The sequence below is a fragment of the Argiope bruennichi genome, chromosome 10 (genome assembly GCF_947563725.1).
Source record: "Argiope bruennichi chromosome 10, qqArgBrue1.1, whole genome shotgun sequence".
NCBI lineage: Eukaryota > Metazoa > Arthropoda > Arachnida > Araneae > Araneidae > Argiope > Argiope bruennichi.
In genome coordinates this window covers 89106338-89131221 of record NC_079160.1, presented here as the reverse complement: position 1 = coordinate 89131221, position 24884 = coordinate 89106338, and the positions used below count along the sequence as shown (strand labels likewise).

The window sequence follows — 24884 nt, the reverse complement described above, 5'->3', positions numbered from 1 at the left end:
TAAAATTTGTCTAGGATTAAGAAACAATATAGTCTAAAATTAGTATAGGTTTAAGAAGCAAAACAGTCTAAAATTAGTATAGAAATGAAATGTTTGTTTATAAATAATGTATTTCATTACAATTTTCATTACTTTTTCAGACTTGGGTAAGAAAATTATTTTATTTGTCTACGATCTATGGAATTTTTTTAATTACTGTAATCGTACTGAATGTGAAACAAAATAAATATTCGGTCAGTCAAGATGTGGATTATATTTTATTATATTGTCTTTTATGACGAATTGTCAACATATCAAATATATAAGCTATATTTAAGTCATAATACATTTTAAATATTTTTGTAGGTTTAGGAGATATCCTTGGAGGTTTAGGAGGTAAGCAAATATATATATTTTTATTTTCATCTAAAAATATATAAATTATTCAAGTAAAAATGATTGATATAAAGAAACGTTTAACGAAATTGTTATAACGCTTTCGTTAGTACGATGAATGGATATTTCCTAATTTCGCTTTCTTTTTTATAATGGGAAAAATGCATTTTTATAATAAAGGAATGATTTTACTTATTATTTATTTTTCACTTTAAAAATTAATTTGATGCAAAATTAAAAGTTTCAAAATATTTTACGAAAAATGGTGTTGGCAATTCAAGAAGTACTGGATATTTCGATTTATGTTCAAAATAATTGAAACTTCAGGAAAAGATTTCATTGAAAAAAAATGAGCAAAATATTGCAGTACTTTAGAGCTTCATCTTCATTTTTTCAATTTTTTTTAAAACTGCATTATGATAAGCAAAAAATTTTTTCTGTGATTTTAACTATAATGTATTTTTAAAATATATTTAAGAAATATCGGTGGCAACATTGGGAAGATAAATGGATAGTTGATGGTATACTGGTTTCTTATTAAGATTGTTTTGTCATTTGTTTAACAAGCTCTTTTTTTAACAATCACAAAATAATTAAATGAAAAAAATTTGAATAAATATTACAGTATTTTATTATTTTATTTTCATTACAAAAAAGTTTTGATTTCATGATGATATACAAAAGACATTTTTTTACAACAAATTACTCCTTTACTTTTCGGATAAAAGGTTAATCAATTAAAAAAGAGACTCATGTGTATAAGATTATTTTAAGAAAATGTCAATACAATTAATTTATAATTATTTAAGTTATTTCAAAACATTTATAATATTTTTGTTTCAGGAAAAGGAGGTGGAGGAGGTGAGTGAATGTTTTGGTATTATCAGAAATGAATATATTATAATAAAAATATTTGTCCAACTTTAAAAAAATGATTTTGAAATTCATTAGACTTCTTGTAATAAGTGAATCAATTATTTTCATTAATTCTCGATCAATGATTCTAAACATTTATGTATAGACGTTTTTGCTTGTATTGCGTTTTTGCACGGCACTTTCAAATTATTATTGAATAGATATATTTCAAAATATAGACCTATCACTATGCTAAATTTCAAACTATAAGGCCAGCTTAAAAAGAGTTCACATTTTATTTGTGCTTTAATTAAAGTAAAAACAATGATAAGTATAATAGGAGGGAGAATTTTCAATTTTCAATAAGTAAGCAAAAGGGGTTTCACAATTCATAATTAAAACATTGATCAGGTCTATTCAAAAATTTTCTTAATGATTATTGTGAATTGATTAATATATTGTTGTAACTGAATATTAAACCAATGATTTGAGAGACAGTGTCTTTTATGACGAATTGTGAACATATCAAATATATAAGCTATATTTAAGTCATAATACATTTTAAATATTTTTGTAGGTTTAGGAGATATCCTTGGAGGGTTAGGAGGTAAGCAAATATATATTTTTTTTATTTTCATCTAAAAATATATAAATTATTCAAGTTAAAATGATTCAGAAATAATTTCACTCTCACATAATCATGAACAATATTGGTAAACTTGAAGATTGTCTTATTTAGATAATTTAAACATTGTTTAAATTTACAGAAATAAAAAAAAATTATTTTCAAAAATATTAGATTTTTTTAAATTAAAATTTTCGAATTAAAAAATAGCTAATGAAATTTGTATCGTCGTTTCAATAAAATTACTTTGGAGTAAATCAACAACTTTCTACGTACAATTAAAGCGAACATATTTTTGACATTCCACCTATGGTAGCAACAATTTCTAGGCCTAGGTGAAGTATCAAAATTTTATTCATAATTGAATGATGGGACATACTCGAACTATTTTGAAAGATCCAGATTAAACAAGTAAAGCAACTGTGTATATTACAGAGAAGGAATAGCCAACAAGTTAGTTTACAAACTTTAATAAACATTTGAAGATATCATTAATTCATATCTCTGTAGAAAGGCAGTGAGAATGGGAAGAAGGAGCAACCAACTTTTATACTTTTGACGTTTTACCAATGGTTGCTCCCATTTTAAGCCACATTTATGACAGGAACATTACACACTTTCCAATTATTTCGAATGATACATATCGGCTCAGCTTGGAAAGAATAGGCCAGGAAAGAATCGCCATCCTTATTAGAACTTCCTAGAAAAGATATAATCCTTTATCGGAAATAGAGCCAACATGACTTTAAGAACATTACCCCCATGAAACGAGAAAACCCCATTTCTTTGTTTGGAGATATCTTTCCATTCAATTCGTAGTGTCTCCACCTCCAAGTCCTTGGGGGAGTAAAAATTCTGCAAAACTAAATATTCTTTTTAATTATGATATGTAAAATATTTTTTATAATTAAAAAAAATGTTTTTTTATTCAAAGTTTACATTTCAAAAATCAATTTTTATATATATATATAGCTAATCTGACATTTAAGGTAATTGAAATAAGGACAAAGAAAATAGAAGAGCCAATTCAAGGTTTAAATAAAATTACTTACGAATGAATTTTTATATAAATATTTATATATGTTTCAGGGAACTATATAAATTTTGAACAATGAAAAAAAAACTATAAAAAAAGGGAGTTAAAAATTCTTAATTTCTTTATTTCATGTAAATTTTTTAAAAAGATATTGTATTCACTGCATTATATAAAGAAACTTTTAACGAAATTGTTATAACGTTTTCGTTAATACGATGAATGGATATTTCCTAATTTCGCTTTCTTTTTTATAATGGGAAAAAGGCATTTTTATAATAAAAGAATGATTTTACTTATTATTTATTTTTCACTTTAAAAATTAATTTGATGCAAAATTAAAAGTTTCAAAATATTTTACGGAAAAGGGTGTTGGCAATTCAAGAAGTACTGGATATTTCGATTTATGTTCAAAATAATTGAAACTTTTGGAAAAGATTTCATTGAAAAAAATGAGCAAAATATTGCAGTACTTTATAGCTTCATCTTCATTTTTTCAAAAATTTTTTTAACTGCATTTTGATACGCAACAAATTTTCTCTGTAATTTTAACTATTATGTATTTTTAAAATACATTTGAGAAATATCGGTGGCAACATTGGGAAGATTAATGGATAGTTGATGGTATACTGGTTTAATATTAAGATTGTTTTCTCATTTGCTTAACAAGCTCTTTTTTTAACAATCACAAAATAATTAAATGAAAAAAAATGAATAAATATTACAGTATTTTATTATTTTATTTTCATTACAAAAAAGTTTTTATTTCATTATGATATACAAAAGACATGTTTTTAACAACTAATTACTCCTTTACTTTTCGGATAAAGAGTTAATCAATTAAAAAAGAGACTCATGTGTATAAGATTATTTTAAACAAATGTCAATACAATTAATTTATAATTATTTAAGTTATTTCAAAACATTTATAATATTTTTGTTTCAGGAAAAGGAGGTGGAGGAGGTGAGTGAATGTTTTGGTATTATCAGAAATGAATATATCATAATAAAAATATTTGTCCAACTTTAAAAAAATGATTTTGAAATTCATAAGTCTTCTTGTAACAAGTGAATCAATTATTTTCATTAATTCTCGATCAATGATTCTAAACATTTATGTATAGACGTTTTTGCTTGTATTGCGTTTTTGCACGGCACTTTCAAATTATTATTGAATAGATATATTTCAAAATATAGACCTATCACTATTCTAAATTTCAAACTATAAGGCAAGCTTAAAAAGAGTTCACATTTTATTTGTGCTTTAATTAAAGTAAAAACAATGATAAGTATAATAGGAGGGAGAATTTTCAATTTTCAATAAGTAAGCAAAAGGGGTTTCACAATTCATAATTAAAACATTGATCAGGTCTATTCAAAAATTTTCTTAATGATTATTGTGAATTGATTAATATATTGTTGTAACTGAATATTAAACCAATGATTTGAGAGACAGTGTCTTTTATGACGAATTGTGAACATATCAAATATATAAGCTATATTTAAGTCATAATACATTTTAAATATTTTTGTAGGTTTAGGAGATATCCTTGGAGGGTTAGGAGGTAAGCAAATATATATATTTTTTATTTTCATCTAAAAATATATAAATTATTCAAGTTAAAATGATTCAGAAATAATTTCACTCTCACATAATCATGAACAATATTGGTAAACTTGAAGATTGTCTTATTTAGATAATTTAAACATTGTTTAAATTTACAGAAATAAAAAAAATTATTTTCAAAAATATTAGATTTTTTTAAATTAAAATTTTCGAATTAAAAAATAGCTAATGAAATTTGTATCGTCGTTTCAATAAAATTACTTTGGAGTAAATCAACAACTTTCTACGTACAATTAAAGCGAACATATTTTTGACATTCCACCTATGGTAGCAACAATTTCTAAGCCTAGGTGAAGTATCAAAATTTTATTCATAATTGAATGATGGGACATACTCGAACTATTTTGAAAGATCCAGATTAAACAAGTCAAGCAACTGTGTATATTACAGAGAAGGAATAGCCAACAAGTTAGTTTACAAACTTTAATAAGCATTTGAGGATATCATTAATTCATATCTCTGTAGAAACGCAGTGAGAATGGGAAGAAGGAGCAACCAACTTTTATACTTTTGACATTTTACCAATGGTTGCTCCCATTTTAAGCCACATTTATGACAGGAACATTACACACTTTCCAATTATTTCGAATGATACATATTGGCTCAGCTTGGAAAAAATAGGCCAGGAAAGAATCGCCCTCCTTATTAGAACTTCCTAGAAAAGATATAATCCTTTATCGGAAATAGAGCCAACATGACTTTAAGAACATTACCCCCATGAAACGAGAAAACCCCATTTCATTGTTTGGAGATTTCTTTCCCTTCAATTCGTAGTGTCTCCACCTCCAAGTCCTTGGGGGAGTAAAAATTCTACAAAACTAAATATTCTTTTTAATTATGATATGTAAAATATTTTTTATAATTAAAAAAATGTTTTTTTATTCAAAGTTTACATTTCAAAAATCAATTTTTATATCTATATATAGCTAATCTGACATTTAAGGTAATTCAAATAAGGACAAAGAAAATAGAAGAGCCAATTCAAGATTTAAATAAAATTACTTACGAGTGAATTTTTATATAAATATTTATATATGTTTCAGGGAACTATATAAATTTTGAACAATGCCAAAAAAAAACTATCAAAAAAGGGAGTTAAAAATTCTTAATTTCTATATTTCATGTAAATTTTTTAAAAAGATATTGTATTCACTGCATTATATAAAGAAACGTTTAACGAAATTGTTATAACGCTTTCGTTAGTACGATGAATGGATATTTCCTAATTTCGCTTTCTTTTTTATAATGGGAATAATGCATTTTTATAATAAAAGAATGATTTTACTTATTATTTATTTTTCACTTTAAAAATTAATTTGATGCAAAATTAAAAGTTTCAAAATATTTTACGGAAAATGGTGTTGGCAATTCAAGAAGTACTGGATATTTCGATTTAGGTTCAAAATAATTGAAACTTTTGGAAAAGATTTCATTGAAAAAAATGAGCAAAATATTGCAGTACTTTAGAGCTTCATCTTCATTTTTTCAAAAAATTTTTTAACTGCATTTTGATACGCAAAAAATTTTCTCTGTAATTTTAACTATAATGTATTTTTAAAATACAATTAAGAAATATCGTTGGGTATTTGGTACAATATTGGGAAGATTAATGGATAGTTGATGGTATACTGGTTTAATATTAAGATTGTTTTCTCATTTGCTTAACAAGCGCTTTTTTTAACAATCACAAAATAATTAAATGAAAAAACATGAATAAATATTACAGTATTTTATTATTTTATTTTCATTACAAAAAAGTTTTGATTTCATGATGATATACAAAAGACATGTTTTTTACAACAAATTACTTCTTTACTTTTCGGATAAAGGGTTAATCAATTAAAAAAGTGACTCATGTGTATAAGAATATTTTAAACAAATGTCAATACAATTAATTTATAATTATTTAAGTTATTTCAAAACATTTATAATATTTTTGTTTCAGGAAAAGGAGGTGGAGGAGGTGAGTGAATGTTTTGGTATAATCAGAAATGAATATATCATAATAAAAATATTTGTCCAACTTTAAAAAAATTATTTTGAAATTCATTAGACTTCTTGTAATAAGTGAATCAATTATTTTCATTAATTCTCGATCAATGATTCTAAACATTTATGTATAGACTTTTTTGCTTGTATTGCGTTTTTGCATGGCACTTTCAAATTATTATTGAATAGATATATTTCAGAATATAGACCTATCACTATTCAAAAAATTTTTTTAATGATTATTGTGAATTGATTAATATATTGTTGTAACTGAATATTAAACCAATGATTTGAGAGACAGTGTGTTTAATGACGATTTGTGAACATATCAAATATATAAGCTATATTTAAGTCATAATACATTTTAAATATTTTTGTAGGTTTAGGAGATATCCTTGGAGGTTTAGGAGGTAAGCAAATATATTTTTTTATTTTCATCTAAAAATATATAAATTATTCAAGTTAAAATGATTCAGAAATAATTTCACTCTCACATATTCACGAACAATATTGATAAACTGGAAGATTGTCTTATTTAGATAATTTAAACATTGTTTAAATTTACAGAAATAAAAAAAAAATATTATTTTCAAAAGTATTAGATATTTTAAATTAAAATGTTCGAATTAAAAAATAGCTAATTAAATTTGTACCGTCGTTTCAATAAAAATACTTTGGAGTAAATTAACAACCTCTCTACGTACAATTAAAGCGAACATACCGGCCGGTGCTGGTCCTTAGGACCATCACAGTTCCCGACAATGTTGCTGTGGCGGCGATCCGGTCATTCAGTTTTTATGGTTTAAATCCGTGTGCCTTCGTGGTGGGTCGGAGAGTTAGATGGCTGACTTACGAGTAGATTAAATGAAACATGCGCAAAAGATTTTATTGGAAAAAGGAACAAATAATTCAATATTTAATTATTACATGCTCAATAAAGAAATACTTTTGGTTTCATGATGATACACAAAAAGGGTTTGTGGACGAATTACTCATGTATATTGCGGATAAAGGTTTTTTTTAAAGACTTAACGTATATACTATTTTTGTTTATTAAATGACAATATAAGTAATTTATGATTATATAATTTGGTCTAAAACAGTTTAAATATTTTTTTCAGGAAAAGGAGGTGGAAAAGGAGGTTAGTGAACAATGAAATTGTACAAAAAAACTGCTACAACTATAGTATTTATCCATTAGGAAGAATGCTTTATGAATCCTTAGATTGAAAATAAAACAAATTTATTATATTTTTTTAGGAAATGGTGGTGGAGGCGGAAAAGATGGTGGAAATGGAAAAGATGGTGGAGATGGAAAAGATGGTGGAAATGGAAAAGATGGTGGAGATGGAAAAGATGGTGGAAATGGAAAAGATGGTGGAGATGGAAAAGGTGAGCGGATATTTCTTTTAAAGATAGTTTTCATCTTGAATATATCTAGATGTTTTGCATGTTAAGCGATTTTTTTCCATGAATAAACTTTTTGTTACGTTTGTTTATTATAACATGAAATAAAGTATTTTTGTAATAAAAAAGCGATTTTATTTTTCCCTCATATTGTAAATGTTTAATTGATGAAAAATAACAGTTTGTAAATATTTTAGGTGAAATGTTGTTAACAATTCAAGAAACATTGAAAATTCACATGGAAAATGTTTTTTTTTTGGGGGGGGGGAATGAACCAAAAGTTAGATGATTTTATTGTTTCATATCCATTCCAAAAATTTTTCAAGCAATTTACTGAACTAAAGAAATATATTGAAAAAAATTGCTTGAGTACCTATATATACTTTTTAAAATAAATATATATATTTATTAAAAATTTATAGTTTATTTCATGTGCTTTGAAACATTTTTAATATCTTTTCAGGAAAAGGAGACGGCAGTGGAGGAGGTTAGTGCATATCTTGGCACTAGTAAAAATTTATTGTAAAATTAAATATTTATTTGATTTTTTAAATCTTGAAATACCGTAAAATAATTGTTGCAATAATTAAAACAATGATTTTCCTTAATTCTCGATAAATAATTCTAAAAGTTTATATGCAGACTTTTTTAATGTGACACTGCATTTTCAAATTGTCACTGAGTAGATACAATTCAAAGATAGAACTATCAACACGGCAAATACGCCAAATTTGTAATTATAATGGCGGTTTTAAAAGATTTCTCATTTTGCCAATGTTTTATGTTTAAATTAAAATTAAAATTCTCTAATGAGGTTCGAGAGAAATTATATTTGATTTCCAAACAGTAAGCAAAAATGTGCTGTCTTTTAAACAGAAACTTATGTTTTGATGTTATATAGTCTATGCATTATTATCACTATAAATTACTCTGAAATGATTAACATGTTGTTTTAATGAATATTAGATCAATGGCAGAATAATACAGTTATAACATATTTATGAAATTATTATGAATATTATGAATTATTATGAAAGTATTTATGTTTATGACAAAAGTCTTTTAAAAATATTTTTATAGGTGGTTTCAATTTCAATTTCGGAGACTTAGGTAGGCGAATATTTTTTTATTTATGAAAAAATTATATAAACTGTATTACAACTGTAAATATATAAATTTTATTGATCTGAAAATCATATATCATAATTTTTTGTAGCTTCTAACTAATGTCTAAAAATAATAACTTTTTAAGACAAAGGCCTTAAATTAATTAAAATATAGCTTATAAAATTTTATATTGTAGGCTTTATAAAGGTATTGGTTTTCTTAAGTAAACCACCAAGGTCTTTAGCCTAATTATAGCAAAGATGTGTTTTTTTTTATTCTGTATTTCATACCAGCACGCAAGTAATATGACAATCCTATTATGATATATTATGTACGTTTCATTTCCTCCTCTTAACTTCATCGCAATTATGCGATAAAATCACTTAGCGTTTTAATGCAGACTTTTTTAAACAACTATCAATTAATAACTCTTTTTTAAACAACTATCTTGTTTTTATTATATTTTATTGTTTTAGGCTTTTACAGTTTCAATTTTTGAGAACTATCAGAATAGAAATGAATTCCAGACAATTTTAATTATTAATTATATTTTTAACGGTCCAATGTGGGTAGCGTTTATAAATAAAAAGGAATCAATTTATCTAATCTTATTTCAAAACTGTTTCATAAATTGTGGCAATATTATACTCTTCGGGTAAAACATTTTCCTGTTTACTTTAAAACAACATATTGACTATTAATGTTCATTTAAAATATTTACTGCTAGTTCCTATAGTGACTAATATTTACCCTCAATTATTGACTTTTTAGAATATTTTAAATTATTAACAGAGAATTGAAAACTGAAAAACGTGAATTTAATTGAATCGGTCAAATTACTGAGCATTTATATATATATATGTGCTTTGAAATACAAGCGGTTGTGAAAAATTGTTCGGAGTTAATGTTCAAGAAAAACAGTTAAAAAAAAAGAAAAAGGAATCAATATTAATATCGACAAAAGCACATAATTGAATGGGCTCAAACTATTCAAAATAAAATACATATCATTTTCAATAAATTTTTAAACTAAAGGGAAAAAATTATACTAAAATAAAATTGATAATTTAATCTTTTTTTTTATTTTTAAGATAAGACAATAATTCTTTATTTTTGTGAGATTGTAGTTTCAGAAGATATGAACATCAATTTCCATAGGCAAATATCAATTAAGTTTAATTTCGCTTTCGACCAAACCTTCCATTTGACGCCTATTTCTATCATTTTGATTTCCTTTACACCTTCTTTGGTCTTAATGAATAGAAGCACGGCGAGCCCTCTCTCTGTCATTTCTAATAATAATTTTTTTTTCATTTAACTGACTGAACTCAGTGTTGAATTAAGTGCATCAGTAAAAACATTCATTGAAGCAATCGGAAATTTTCGTACGCAGATTTGTTTACAATTGACTGTTTTCATTCGAGAACGAATGATAAAAACGATTTCTATGACATTTTCTTTAGAATTTTAGTCATATAGATCATTAAATTGATAGGCCTTAGCATAAATTTGTTTATTAAATGCAACCACGTATGCTTTCTTCTGAAAATGATTCAACAAATTTTATACTATTGCACTACAAATTGCCTGTTTTACGTTTTAAATATTTAACGCACTTCAGTTTCCGTTAATGGTCCTATGTACTCAAGGCCCAAGAAAACAATACTTCTTTATAAATAGTGACATTCAAGTAAAATACATCTATAATATTGCGATAAGAGACATAACAGGTAATTAATAAATTGTATTTATATTAGAAAAATTCCTTCAGCTTGAAATATTCACAGAGTTTGCTTTAGCATCCGGGATTATAAATTATTGATAATATAAATTCCCAAATCCATAGTAACATTATACCGCAGGAAATACTTTCGTCGAAAATAGAGCCAACTCATCCTCAAGAACATTACTCAAGGAAAACTGTGAACTCATTTGTTTTTTGACTGATTCCGCATAATCCTGATATCTTACTCACACCGGAATCTTCAAATTTTCGAGAATACTTTTTAAAAAAAAATTATAATATGGTAGAATAACATTATATTGAAAAAGATTATTTTTCATACAAAATTTATTTTGGAAATTTAAAAGTTATTTAAGTAATCTTTTTGGTAATAAAGGCGCTTTTAATATTTCTATACTATTAGTGGCAATTCTGAAGGCTTATAAAAATTACTTAAGAAACGGTGTTTTATGTAAATAACAATGTAAAATTTAAAATTATCATAAAACCTAAAATTAATTTTACAATGTGTAGAAAGACTTTATTTTTTTTAATTTTAATTTCGGAAGGAATATTTAATTTATTGTGTTAATTCATGAAATTTTAATAGTTCTTCTTATTTAAAATACGTTTTATGAAAATACATATTTCATGAATCTAAAATGAAACAATTTTCTTAAATTTATTTACGATTAGGAGGTGGAAAAGGAAAAGGAAAAGGTTAGTATATACTTCATATAACTTTTTTCCCCTATTAAATATGCTTTGTAATTTTCTCATATTAAGCATTTTTTTTTTTTTTTTGTATTCTACATAGAAATTAATTTTTTGTAGATATCTTTCTTATAAGACGCAAAGAAAAGTTTTTATATCAAGAAAAATCATTTTTCATCGAGTGTTCGATTTAAAAATTTAATTCATGAAATAATAATTTTGTTTTTCTTTTAAAGAAATAATTGAAATTTTCAAAATATGTGTAAATTAAATGAAACGTTCAAAATACATCATTGAATATTAAGTTATGACAATTGAATAATACTATAACATATTACTTTATACTAGTGAAAGGCACTATACTACTAAGTTACTACATACTGTTAAATAATGCTGTATGGTATACAAATAAATATTTTTTGGATTAGATTTATGAATTGTTCAAGTATAAGATTTATTTTTAAAAACTAATGTTTATATATAGTATTTTAAAATAATGTATGATAATTTAAGATTTGTTAAGCATAATTTCGAATATTTTAAATATTTTTTCATTAAATATAAGCATATATTAAATTGATATCATAAAAAAAGAGCTAGCTTCTAAGTCAACAAATAACAATTTTGTTTCGTGATTTGACAATTTCAGAAATCGTGAACATTTTTGTTTTGTGATTTCACAATTTCAGAAATCGTGAAAAAAAAAGTAAAAAAAAAAAGTAAATTAACTACATGATTTATTTTTATAAAATTAAAAACATAAATTTCTTAGAGGACCCAATTTAAAATTATTTAAAATTCCGCTTTTTATATTTTATATTTATTACTCAATATATTTGACTTTCCTATTATATAAATAAATGTTTAAAAAAATTTTTCCATTGATTTCGGTTTCAAATATCATTTTTTGAAATAGCAAATATCTAAATCTATATTTTGAAATAAAATGAATTTCTTATATTTATTTAGGAGGCGGCGGCGGAAAAGGAGCAGGTTGGTGTCTGTTTTATATTAGACATGATTTGTAATTTATTCTAATGAAACATACTTTTACACTGTATAAGAATAAATATTTTGTTTACCTCTCTGTATGAACTAAGCAACGAAGTGTACGCAGTAGCCAATGAATTAGAAATCTGTGCATTAATGCTCTTTAACAATGACCGTATGCAACATATGTTTAAGATGAGGATGAAATGTCATCAGAATGTTAGTTTAAGTTTTGAGGTTGTGTTTCACAATGAACGCAGTAGTATGGGTGAAACGTGAGAAATTTTGCCATTTGAAACCACCTGCAGTGGTCTCCCTAAAACTTTCTCTAATACTCTGTAATAATTGCTTGCCCGAAAACCCCTTACATGGTATTGGCATACAATACTTACGAAATATTAAGTTTTAGCATAATTTAGCCTTTTTACTGAATCCATCTTACCATCCTTGGCGAGTTATTTGGCGATTAATCCCTATCATGCTATAACAATATCCAAAAATCGAATTTGAGTTTTAGACAAATTTTTCTCATTCGATTGAAACTAAAATTTGACACAAAACTGCACGTATAGTTACACAATATCATCCCAATTTGATATATTTGTCATTCCGTTTTTGAGATATCGTGTTTACATGTTTTTGAAATAACAGACCGACCGTAGGTGTATTTGATTCAGACTTTGAAAGGTATCTGCACTTTAGATATTAAAAATGTGTTCCGAATTTTATTTATCTGGCTCTTTTTGGTTTGTAATTATTGTGTTAACTTGTATTAGAACACCCGAACTGAACGGATTATTGAACAGATTTTACTCAAAATTTGTTAGAAATCTGCAATTGTAGTGTAAAGGTCAAATACCAGATTTCAATCATCTATTTCAAAGCGGTTTTGAGTTATCTTTGATAGACAAATATTTTTCAAAATATGTGTTTTTCGAATGCGGGAGGCCTAAAACGTGGAGAATCGTCAAAATCTCAAGTTCGAATTTTTTGATGGATTATTATACTTTCTCTGTACTATGTATACGCGAAAGTAAAAAAGAGCGCATAATGTTGGGCTCCCGATTTGCAGAGTTTTGAAAAGCAGAAATTTCGAAAGAATTTGAAAGTTCGAATCCGAACTTTCACTCCTTGTCTAACAGACGCAACTATCGTTTGAATATAATCAATCAAAACTGAGATCAGAGTCATTTACAACTGTTTGTATAAGAGAAAAGGGACTCTATTGTGTTGAAACTGACAGAAAACCAGCCAATAATCTCTAACCGATCTCTGTGCGAATGGTGTGTAAAACATTGCAGAGGATAAGTTTACATTGTCGAACGCCTATGAGAAAACCTTTCATTCCTGAATGAAATACCAGAATTCTTTTGTATTTATGTCTGGAAAGGCAAAAGTAGGCAGCAGAGAATAGAAATAGGTTATTTGATCAAGTGAATCACACCATATCTTGTTTTTCACTGATGTCGACTTTAACAAGAATCCCATAAAGCCATGAACCCATCTTACCTTGTTCGCATTGTGAAAAAGTCTGGTAGGAGTATTATGATGGGGCTCGTGTTTCGCTGGTATAGAAGTAGTCTCCTATTGTTAGTTGATGGTAAATGCACAATTGTGCAATGTCTGGACATACAGATATATCAAGCGCTTCCTGCAATGCTGAATTTTTACACCGCATCAAAGGAAAGGCGCATCAGTCAGCAATCTCTTTACCCATTCAATTTTTAGGATCTTATATTCTGTATAACTAATGGAGGGTATTAACAGGAAGTATATGCGCCCCAAACGCTTGTAGAATCCATGCTATCACAAATAAAGACTGCACCCATAGGAAAAGAAGATTTAAAATATCAAAATTTCTAATTCATTGTTCTGGGCGTGTGATTTTAAAATAAGAAAAACAAATGCTTTTTTAAAGTTCACATTATAAATCTCTGATCATTTCAATGTTTTCGTTAATAAAAGATAAACAACTTATTACAATACTGCTATAACATAATGTTATGTAAATATATTAACACTTTATGATATTTGTGACCGATTTTGAGAACAGATCATATGTATAAATAATTGATTTTAAGATTTAAGCTGATCTTTTCAATATTTTTATTCAAACGGATTTCTTATTCAACATTATATTGTTACAAAATAATGTATATCAATTTTTAAGCAAATGTGTGTATTTATGACAAATTTATGAATATATAAGATGTATAAATTATTAGTTTTAAAGTATAGCGAATTTTAATCTTTTTGTAGGTAAAGGAGGCGCAGGTGGTAAGTGAATATTCTTGATTTTAACAGGAAATCTACATACTATAAAAACCAAAATAATATTGAATTAATTCTGCATTCATAGAATACCCTTATATTGAAAAAACATCTTATTTTAAATATTTTACTTTTTTACTTTTTACTATCATAGTGAAATAATCATACTACTAATTAATATCATAGTGAATTTTAAAATAAATGATTAAAATAATTAATGATTTTTTTATTTTATAATTAATGTAATTTTTTAAGACGCATACTTTAAAATAATTTAAAAATTGTGTCGATAGTTCAATAAAAATGCCTGTTTCTCAAATTGAATAATAAATTTCTTTTAACGTAATTAAAGGAAGGTGTTTCTTTTAGTTTAAATTTCTGATAGCACGCAATATATGAACCCGAATTTAACATTTCTGACATTCTGTCAGGGCATCTTTTTTTGTTTCGTATACTTATATGAGCAAATTCCTTCTCCATAAGTTTTCCTTTCTTAAAACTAACATTTCTCATCTTTGTTGTATTGTTTTAACCTTTCCCCAATTTCAGTTTGTAATAACTATCTGCTAATAAAACTTATTCCAAAATATTCCATTTCTGGTAATTAATAGCAGTCAATTTCAGTCTCAATTATAGTTAAACGGATAAAAGTTTGCTTAATCTTATCTTAAAAGTAATTTGAAAAATTAGAAACAAGAGAGTTTTCTCTTTTATGATCTAATGACATCCTGCTCACTCGTCTTAAATTTTCTCAATTATATATCATTCTTTAGGTAAAAAAGGAAGGGAGCTGGTTAGTGTCTATTTTTATACTGAAAATATTTTATAATTCGTTGACATCAAGCATTGCTTTTTTTTTTTTTTGGCATTTCCGCATTTTTCAGTCAATGATATATTTCTATAACTAAGGCAAATATTCTTGATTCAATGCTGATATAACAAATTTCTGGTCATTTCAATATTTTCTTCTAAAAAACGCTATTATTTTATTAGCATGGCAATGATAATAATTTCACATCAATGTATTGACACACTTTTATATGCGATTTCGAATATTGTGTTTTTAGAAATAAATGATTTATAAATTTATAGTTGAAATAACATGATATTTTTTTTATTTACTTAGGTGGAGGCGGTGGACAAGGAGCAGGTTGGTGTATATTTTATTTAAAAAAATATTTCATAATTCACTCATTTTAAAAGTTCTCTTTCCTTTATTCAAATTCTGTAAGAATTTATAATTATTTGCTTTTCAGTAGTAAAGAGGAAAAGAAATATTTTATAAATAAAACAAATATTTCAATTTCAAAATTCACATTTCAAATCTCTGGTCATTTCAATATTATCAATTAATTATCTTGCGATCAATACGATACATTACAATAATTTAATGACCAATCTGGTATTTATCACATATTTTTCGAATATAAAAGATTAAAATAATTGTACTGAAATTATAGCTTATTTTTATATTTATGTATGTTTTATATTAAATATGTTTTGTAGTTTATTTTCTTTAAGTGTTTTTTATTTTCAAATTCTCTAAGAATTTATAATTTTTTACTTTTTGAATTAATCAGGAAAATAATCAATTTTTTTAATACGTAAAACAATTATTTTCCTTTCAAAATTCACCTTTCAAATCTCAGATCATTTCAGTATTATCAATTAATTAACATGGGATTATAATGTAATGTCACATTGTTATATACTGTGACATTTAACACATATTTTACTAATAAAATAGATGAAAATAATTGCATTGAAATTATAATTTATTTTTATCTTTATGCAGGTGCATTCGCTGGAGGCTCAGGAGGTAAGGGAATATATTTAATATCAGTAAAACTTTGATCTGTTGAAATGATTTAGAAATAGTATTCATATGTAACACTGATATTGGAAAAGTTTATTTTATCTGTATTACATAAATTTTTTTAATGAACGTTAATTGATAACTAATATTATTCATAAAATATATTATAACCTTTATATTTAATTATTTTTAAACAATGTTAAATATTTTAAGATAAAAAAATTAAGTATCTAAAATTGAGTCGCCATTTTATTAACAATAATTGTTTCCTTATATAAAGCACCTAATAAAACTCTTAAATCATTATTATAGAATAATTATTTTTTATTATAAAATTCAGGCAAATACACAATGTATGAATTTAAGTATAAATTTTGATGCATTGCGTCATTTATTATGGGATAACAGAACTTGATATTAGAATTTGCTATTTTTAACCAAACTTTCTTATATTTATTGCTTTGCTTGGTCTAGCTTTTGAAATTCTAAATTATAAAAAATTTCAGTTAATATAATTGAATTCCGAAATACTTATGCTTTTAAATAATTAGTGGTCCGGCCTTAAAAACGGTTATAACTGAAAAAACACAGATTTATTTAATATCGTTCTTAAAATATTTCATAGAATTGAAGCCAAGGAAGTTTATTCTTTTAAGATAGAATAACATTTTTTCCCACTTACTTTCAAAGAAAGTAATTACTCCTTATATAAAATCAATAATTATTAATGTCAAAACATAAGTATGAGTTTATTAATTGCACCAAAGAAGTGCTTTCAGGTAAAAGTAATATTACAATCAACCTTTATACCATTGCAACGGGTATTGTCTCATTTATCGACAACATAAAAAGCGGAATTGAGTTTATGATATGAATCCATTATAGACGATGTTCCAAAAATGAATAGCTTTTAAAAAAAAGAGTTAGTCTTCAATAAACTGAATCTTTAATATTTCAAAAAGAAATAGATGTGGCACAAGGTATTTAAGAGGTATTGTATAACTAGATCACATGTTTTCAAATTTCTTACACATCAAATATTTACACAATATTGCTTCGGCATTAAGATTACTAAAATATCGAGCAATCGGGATATTAACAGGGGAATTTGTGTCTTTTTATTAATGCCCTATCCAGACTTTGTTGCAATTCCATGTCGTAAGATATATTCTCTCACTGAATGGTGTCAACTAGTTCCCTCAGACATTTGTAGTAAGAAACGAGATAAGCGATTACTTTTCTGCCAATTTTTGTCTCAAGTAATCAAAGTGGTGCCCCAATTACCCCGGGAGGAGTTCGGATTCTTTAAGAATACTTATATATTTAATTATGAATGGAAGAAATAGTTTGAAATAATGAAAAACATTAATTTTTTATTTAAAGTTTATATTAGAAATTCAAATGTTATAAATATACATGTTTACAGACATAACATGCTTCAAGATATTTGTACTGAAAATAGATCTAGCGATTCAGGAGGTGTTTAAAAAATTCCTTAGGAATGTAACTTATATATAAATAAAAATGCAAAATTTTAGCAGATATATAAATGTAATAAAATAATTTGATGGAAAATTAATGAAAATATTTGCTTTTTATATTTTAAATAAATTACTCAAAAATATCTAATTTGATGTATATGAAATAAAGAAATTTTTGGAGAAATTTGTTTAGTGTTTCAGATTTAGAATATCTTTTTTGCGGGGGGAGGTGGGAGGGGAGTATATCTGATTTATCAATCTATAGTTTTGAAATTGTTTAGTGATTTTTGTATTTATTTAAGAAACGGTGGTGGATAAGGTGCATATTGGGGTTTAATTTATATTAAACACTAACTTAAGAGTTCATTTTTTTTCAAATCCTCTAAGAATTTATAGTATTTTACTTTGTTAATCAGGAAATGCAATAATATTGTAATAAGTAAAACAATTGTTTTAGTATCTATTATTACAAATGTCCCCTTTCAAATCTCTGGTTATTTCAACAATAACAATTATTTAGCTTGGGGTTATAAAGAAATGTTATTTTAATATAATAAGATACACTGGCATTTACCAGATATTTTAAGAATATAAAAGATGAAAATACTTATAGTTAAGTTATAACTATTTTTTTTTATCTCTAGCAAGTGCAAGTGCATTCGCTGGAGGTTCAGGAGGTAAGGGAATATATTTGATCTCAGCAAAATATTCTTAAGCATGTTAAGCCTAACTGATAAAGAAATAATGTCAAGCAAACACAGGGAACATTTTATTTTAAAGGAGAGAAGGGATAGAGGAAATATTCATTTATTTTTTATATTATCTCAATTTTCTTAATTAACATTAATAGATACTAAATATTAATTTAAAAAATATATATTATAACTTTTGTATTTCATTTATTTTTGAATAATATTAATATTTTAAGATAAAAAATACATGAGCTATTTAAATTTGAGCCATCAGTTCATAAATACCAATTTTTTTAAGTAAACCACCTTATAAATTATTGCAGCATAAATAAAGAACTTTTTTTATTCTATTACCTACGCCATCATATAATGTATGAATTATTTTACTTATAAGTTTATTTTGGAAATTCATTTATCGTTTGTTTACATATTTAGAAACGTAACATACTTCTAATATTTCAGCAAAAAAATTATATATTGATTTATGAGGCATATAAAAATTCTTTAAGAATGATTTTTAATATAAATAGCAATACAAACTTTTAAAAAATTTATAAATAAATAAAACAAGCTGAGGAAGCCATTTAAAAAAATTGAAAGTCATTTAGAAATATAAATGATGCAAAAAAATTGTTCTTCTGTATTAAATAAAAAAACTTTTCTATTGCTTACGATTTTGAATATAATTAGTTGATTTATCAATGTATAGCTCGAAATAAAATATGTATTTTATATTTATATAGGAGGTGGTGGTGGTGGAAGAGGAGCAGGTTGGTATCTACTTAATTAATTTATTCTCATTTTAATTTATTCACAATTATTCACATAATTTTAATTATAACTTATTCATATTAAACATATTTTTTGCATTCTGGGTGAATAAATATTTTATTTTACCTTTTCGTATTTATCAAGCAACAAAGTATTTTTACAATCACAAAAGCAAATATTTTTCTTTCTAATTTCTTATTACAATTTTCGGATCCTTCTAATACTTCCGTCAAAGAAGGATAATCAATTTATTATTATGCTATTAACACATAATTTCATATAAATTCACCAAAACATCGGGACATTTTTAACAAGTTTTATGAAATGAAATGCATAAATAATTAACGTAATAAAAAATATAAGCCTTTCTTTTCAATAATTTCATGAAAAATTGCTTATTTATTATCATTTTGTTACTACTTAATGTATATAAATTTATAAGTAAATGGTTGTATTTATTATATTTTTTATTGTATTAGGCTTATTGATTTTAAAGTTTTATTAATTTAGGCTTATTGAGATTTAAAGTTCACCAAAATATACCGAATTTTAAACTTTTTGCAGGTAAAGGAGGCCCAGGTGGTAAGTAAATATTCCTGATTTTAACAGGGAATCCCGCAATTCTAAATACCAAAACCCTATAGAATTTTATATACACAGAATAATGATATATTAAATTATTGCTTTTTTGGATTATTTAAATATTTTGTGATTTACGGTAATACAGAAATAATATTAATTAAAATAAAAGGAATACATTTATTTTCAATGTTCGTGCCTTCAATTAATTTGAACCATTTAAGACACATACTTTAAAGCAATAAAAATGATTTTTAGAAGTTATACTCTTTATTGAATAAAGATATCTGTTCCTTCAATTAATCCATCCATTTCATTAAGGAAAATCACAGAAAAAATTTTTATTCTATTTTCAAATTTACGCCAACACTCAATATATAACTCTATAACATTTCATGCACCGTATAATTTTTGTCTTCATTTTATCTGTCCCAGTTTAGTCTTATGTTACCTTTTTTTTATTCAACATTTCTTTCTTTAATTTTTTTGTTTATTTGTTTGTTGTAGCTTTCCCAAATTCAGCGTATTATAACTATCAACTAGTATATATGAACTCCTATATATTCTATTTCTTACAAGTGTTAGTGGTCAATTTGAGTTAAGGTTATAATTAAGCAGACACTAATTAATTAAATCGTACGTTTAAAATATTTTCGAAAATCAGAGACACACGAAATTCTTTTTCTAAGATAAAATAATATATTCTCCATTTCCTTTAAAACATCAAAATGACTGTTCATTTTCATTTTTTTAGGAAATGGTGGTGGAAGAGGATTAGGTAAGTGCGTGTGTTTTAAATTTCTTATGTTTTGTAGTTTATTCATATCAAATACTTTTTAGAACATATTCCATAATTTACATTCCAAATTTCTGCGCTTTTCAGTATTTCCATTAAAAATGGATTAACGATCTATTAGGATGCTTTTATATCGTAATGTTGCATCAGACAAATAACATATTGGGGCATTTACAACATTTTTTACTGTTATACAACATATATAAGTGCTGAAATTTTAATGCATTTTTAATCTCTTTGCAGGTGGAGGCTCAGGAGGTTCAGGAGGTAAAAGAATACACTTGATTTCAGTAAAACATTAATAACCATGATTAGTAAAATTGATATAGAAATAATTTTACACGAACAAAGCACTGACATAGTGAAAGTGTATCGTATTTAAGTTGCTTAAATATTTTGTGTCGTAAATAGAGAACTAAAATTAATTAAAGAAGGATATAAGATCTTTTGTATTTGGTGTATTTTCAAACAATTTCAATAATTGAAGATTAGTAAATACTTTAAATGCATATTTAAATTATAACTCGTTTTTATTCTTTATACAGGTGCATTCAGTGGAGGCTCAGGAGGTAAGAGAATAAATATGATCTCATTCATAAGCAATATAAACATTCATAAAGCAAAACATTCATAAGCAATATAAACTGAAATGATTTAGAAATAGATTTAGCATTCAAACAGCAATATAGAAAAACATTATCATATTTGTATTGTTAAATATTTTACTTAAACTGAAATAGAGAACAAATATTTTTAATAAAAGGTGTTAGAACATTTATATTTGGTTTATTTTCACCAATTTCATATATATTTATTTTTTATATTTTTTTGGTTTATTTTTATTTATATTTAATTTTGGTTTGGAGTTTTTAAGGACACATATTTGTTTATTAGGACATAAAAAATATTTTTTCTTCTAAAATTTATTTTGAGAATTCAATTGTTGCATATATACCTATTTGTTGACATATTATACTTATAATATCGGTTAAAATAAATGATATGGCAATTCTTGAGAAATATAAGAATTCATAAATGAATTAATTTGTGAATAAAAGTACAATTTTTTGGAAGATATATAAATTTTAAATCACATAAAAGAACCTTTTAAAAATGGATTAAATCTCTTTTCTTTATACTTTGAATAAATTGCTAACAAAATTCATTTGCTCTATTAGATAAGGGAAATTTGCTGAAATTTCATCAATTATTTAGAATACTATTTATTGCAATAAAGGATTTATCAGTCTATAGTTAAATAAAAAGGAAAACAAGGAGTTAATAAATGGAAATAAATGGAATTAATAGTTAATAAAAGGAAATAAAGGAAATTTCTTTTATTTCTTTAGGAAATGGAGGTGGAAGAGGAGCAGGTTCGTTTATCTTTTATAACTTATATTGCATATACACTTATATTGCATTTTATTTAAATCAAACCTTTTTTTTCGTATTCTATATGAATAAATGTTTTATTCAGTTATTTATATAAATCAGACAAACAAAATTTTTTAAAGCATGAAAAATAAAGATTTTTTTCTTTCAAAATTCAGGAAACAAATTTTTGTTAATTTTACAAGTTTTGATAAAGATACTTCTTTTAATATAATGCTATCAATATATTATAATAATTCCTGTCAATTAATTAAAAAGTATAAACTGATTTTTTTCCATAAAAAAAAAGATTGCTTATTAAATATCAAATGGTTCTTACTTAATATCATATCATTCATTAAACAAATCATAGTATTTATGGCATTTTTATGAATATATTTCTAAACAAATCATAGTTTCTATGGCATTTTAATAAATATATGTATATATAAATATGCATGTATCAATACACACTTGTATATATAAATATACAAGTCATGCCAAAACTCAATGCATAATTTAAGTAAAACATTTCATGCAATGTATCAGTTTTTCTTTTTTATCTTATCTGTTATATGATACATTCATAAAAAGAATTCATTTTCTCGAATTCTATAAGAATCAACATTTTTTTTTATTTTTATGTATTAAACAGGAAATAAAATACTTTTATAATAAGTAAAAGCAATATTTTCTTTTCAGAGACACTTTTTATGTTTCTGGTTATTTAAATATTATCAATTAATCAGCATGTGTCTATAACATAATAAATGTATCAGTTAATTAGCATCAATTTAATAAAAGCATTCTGGAACTTATCACATATTTTAGGAATCTAAAACATGGAAGTAACTGCATTGAATTTATAATATTTTTTATCTTTATATAGGCGGATCCGGAGGTAAGAGAATATATTCAATATTATTAATTAATTAGCATGCGCTTATAACGGATTTTCCATAATAATCTCTAGCATTTACCGCATATTACGAACCACTTACCACATTTACGAATCTAAAAGATGGAAATAACTGCATTGAATTGATAACATTTTTATCTTTATATAGGCGGTGCCAGCGCATCCAGTGGAAGCTCAGGTGGTAAGGGAATATATTCAATATTATCAATTAATTAGCATGCGCTTATAACGGATTTTCCACAATAATCTCTAGCATTTACCGCATATTACGAACCACTTACCACATTTACGAATCTAAAAGATGGAAATAACTGCATTGAATTGATAACATTTTTATCTTTATATAGGCGGTGCCAGCGCATCCAGTGGAAGCTCAGGTGGTAAGGGAATATATTCAATATTATCAATTAATTAGCATGCACTTATAACGGATTTTCCATAATAATCTCTAGCATTTACCGCATATTACGAACCACTTACCACTTACCACATTTACGAATCTAAAGGATGGAAATAACTGCATTGAATTGATAATATTTTTATCTTTATATAGGCGGTGCCAGCGCATCCAGTGGAAGCTCAAGTGGTAAGGGAATATATTCAATATTATCAATTAATTAGCATGAGCTTATAACGGATTTTCCATAATAATCTCTATCTAGCATTTACTGCATGTTACTAACCACTTTTACGAATATAAAGGATGGAAATAATTTCATTGAATTTATAACATTTTTATCTTTACGTAGGCGGATTCAATAGAGGCTCAGGAGGTAAGGAAATATATCCAATATTCTCTTTGAATTATTATCAATTAATTCGCATGTGGTTATAATGCATTTTACATAATAATATTTAGAATTTACTGATGTTACGAACCAATAACTACTTTTAAGAATATAAAAGATGAAAATAATTATATTTAAATTATAACTTTTTTTTTAAATTTCTGTGCAGGTGGATCCGGCGGAAGAGGTAAGGGAACATATTTGATCTCTACATAATATTCATAAGCATTATCAACCGAAATGATTTAGAAATAATTTGACCCACTCACAATGTTGATATATGAGAATCTTTTCGAATTCGTATTACCTAAATATTTTGGATTAACATTAATATAAATTAAATACTAAGTTCAAAAATTTTATTAAACTTTTCTACTTAATTTATCTTCAAATAATGCTAATGTTTTAAGACAAAATGCATTAACCAATTAAACTCGTAACCTCACCTCAATAAATATATTAATTTCCTTAAATTAGCAGCCATATAAATCATTTAAGCATAAATAAAATATTTTTTTTCTATTTTTTTATCCATGTCAATGCTTAATATAACATATAATATCTAAATTACAATAGATGTAATATATAACATTACATCTATTGTAACATTTTTTTTTCCTTTCTTTGTTTCGTTTCATCTCTAATGTGGCAAAACCCCTTGATGTTAGAATTTTTTCTTTTATAAAACATTTCCTTTCTATGCTGTATTTGTTTACTCTAAGAATGCTCCATTTCCAGTTAATAGAACTAAAAGACTGAATTCTAAATTATTCTATTTGTGTTGATTATTTGTGGTGCAATATGAAAAGCTTTTATAAATAATAAGGCACAAATTTAATTAATCTTATCTTAAAAATATTTCCAAAAATTTAAGAAAGCGAGTGTCCTCTTTTTGGAAAAAAATGACATTTCCCTCCTTTTCGTTCAAAATATCATAATTACTATTGCTTTTTAT

General features: G+C 25.1%; 1 protein-coding gene across 1 annotated transcript in view; it reads left to right on the top strand.

Moving 5' to 3' along the window:
* The window catches only part of LOC129987646 (uncharacterized), a 90117-nt gene that overhangs the window by 53623 nt on the left and 11610 nt on the right, over positions 1-24884 (top strand). The window contains exons 3-31 of the mRNA XM_056095605.1: positions 345-375; positions 1219-1236; positions 1808-1837; positions 3835-3852; positions 4424-4453; positions 6461-6478; positions 6885-6914; positions 7626-7646; positions 7765-7896; positions 8375-8398; positions 8992-9021; positions 11438-11461; positions 12425-12448; positions 14705-14722; positions 15843-15866; positions 16512-16535; positions 18658-18690; positions 19449-19475; positions 20041-20058; positions 20810-20833; positions 21095-21118; positions 21397-21420; positions 22201-22224; positions 23112-23123; positions 23290-23322; positions 23489-23521; positions 23695-23727; positions 23891-23914; positions 24099-24116. Of these exons, the coding sequence (XP_055951580.1) occupies positions 345-375; positions 1219-1236; positions 1808-1837; positions 3835-3852; positions 4424-4453; positions 6461-6478; positions 6885-6914; positions 7626-7646; positions 7765-7896; positions 8375-8398; positions 8992-9021; positions 11438-11461; positions 12425-12448; positions 14705-14722; positions 15843-15866; positions 16512-16535; positions 18658-18690; positions 19449-19475; positions 20041-20058; positions 20810-20833; positions 21095-21118; positions 21397-21420; positions 22201-22224; positions 23112-23123; positions 23290-23322; positions 23489-23521; positions 23695-23727; positions 23891-23914; positions 24099-24116 (823 nt within the window). The remainder of the gene's footprint in view (positions 1-344; positions 376-1218; positions 1237-1807; positions 1838-3834; positions 3853-4423; positions 4454-6460; positions 6479-6884; positions 6915-7625; positions 7647-7764; positions 7897-8374; positions 8399-8991; positions 9022-11437; positions 11462-12424; positions 12449-14704; positions 14723-15842; positions 15867-16511; positions 16536-18657; positions 18691-19448; positions 19476-20040; positions 20059-20809; positions 20834-21094; positions 21119-21396; positions 21421-22200; positions 22225-23111; positions 23124-23289; positions 23323-23488; positions 23522-23694; positions 23728-23890; positions 23915-24098; positions 24117-24884) is intronic.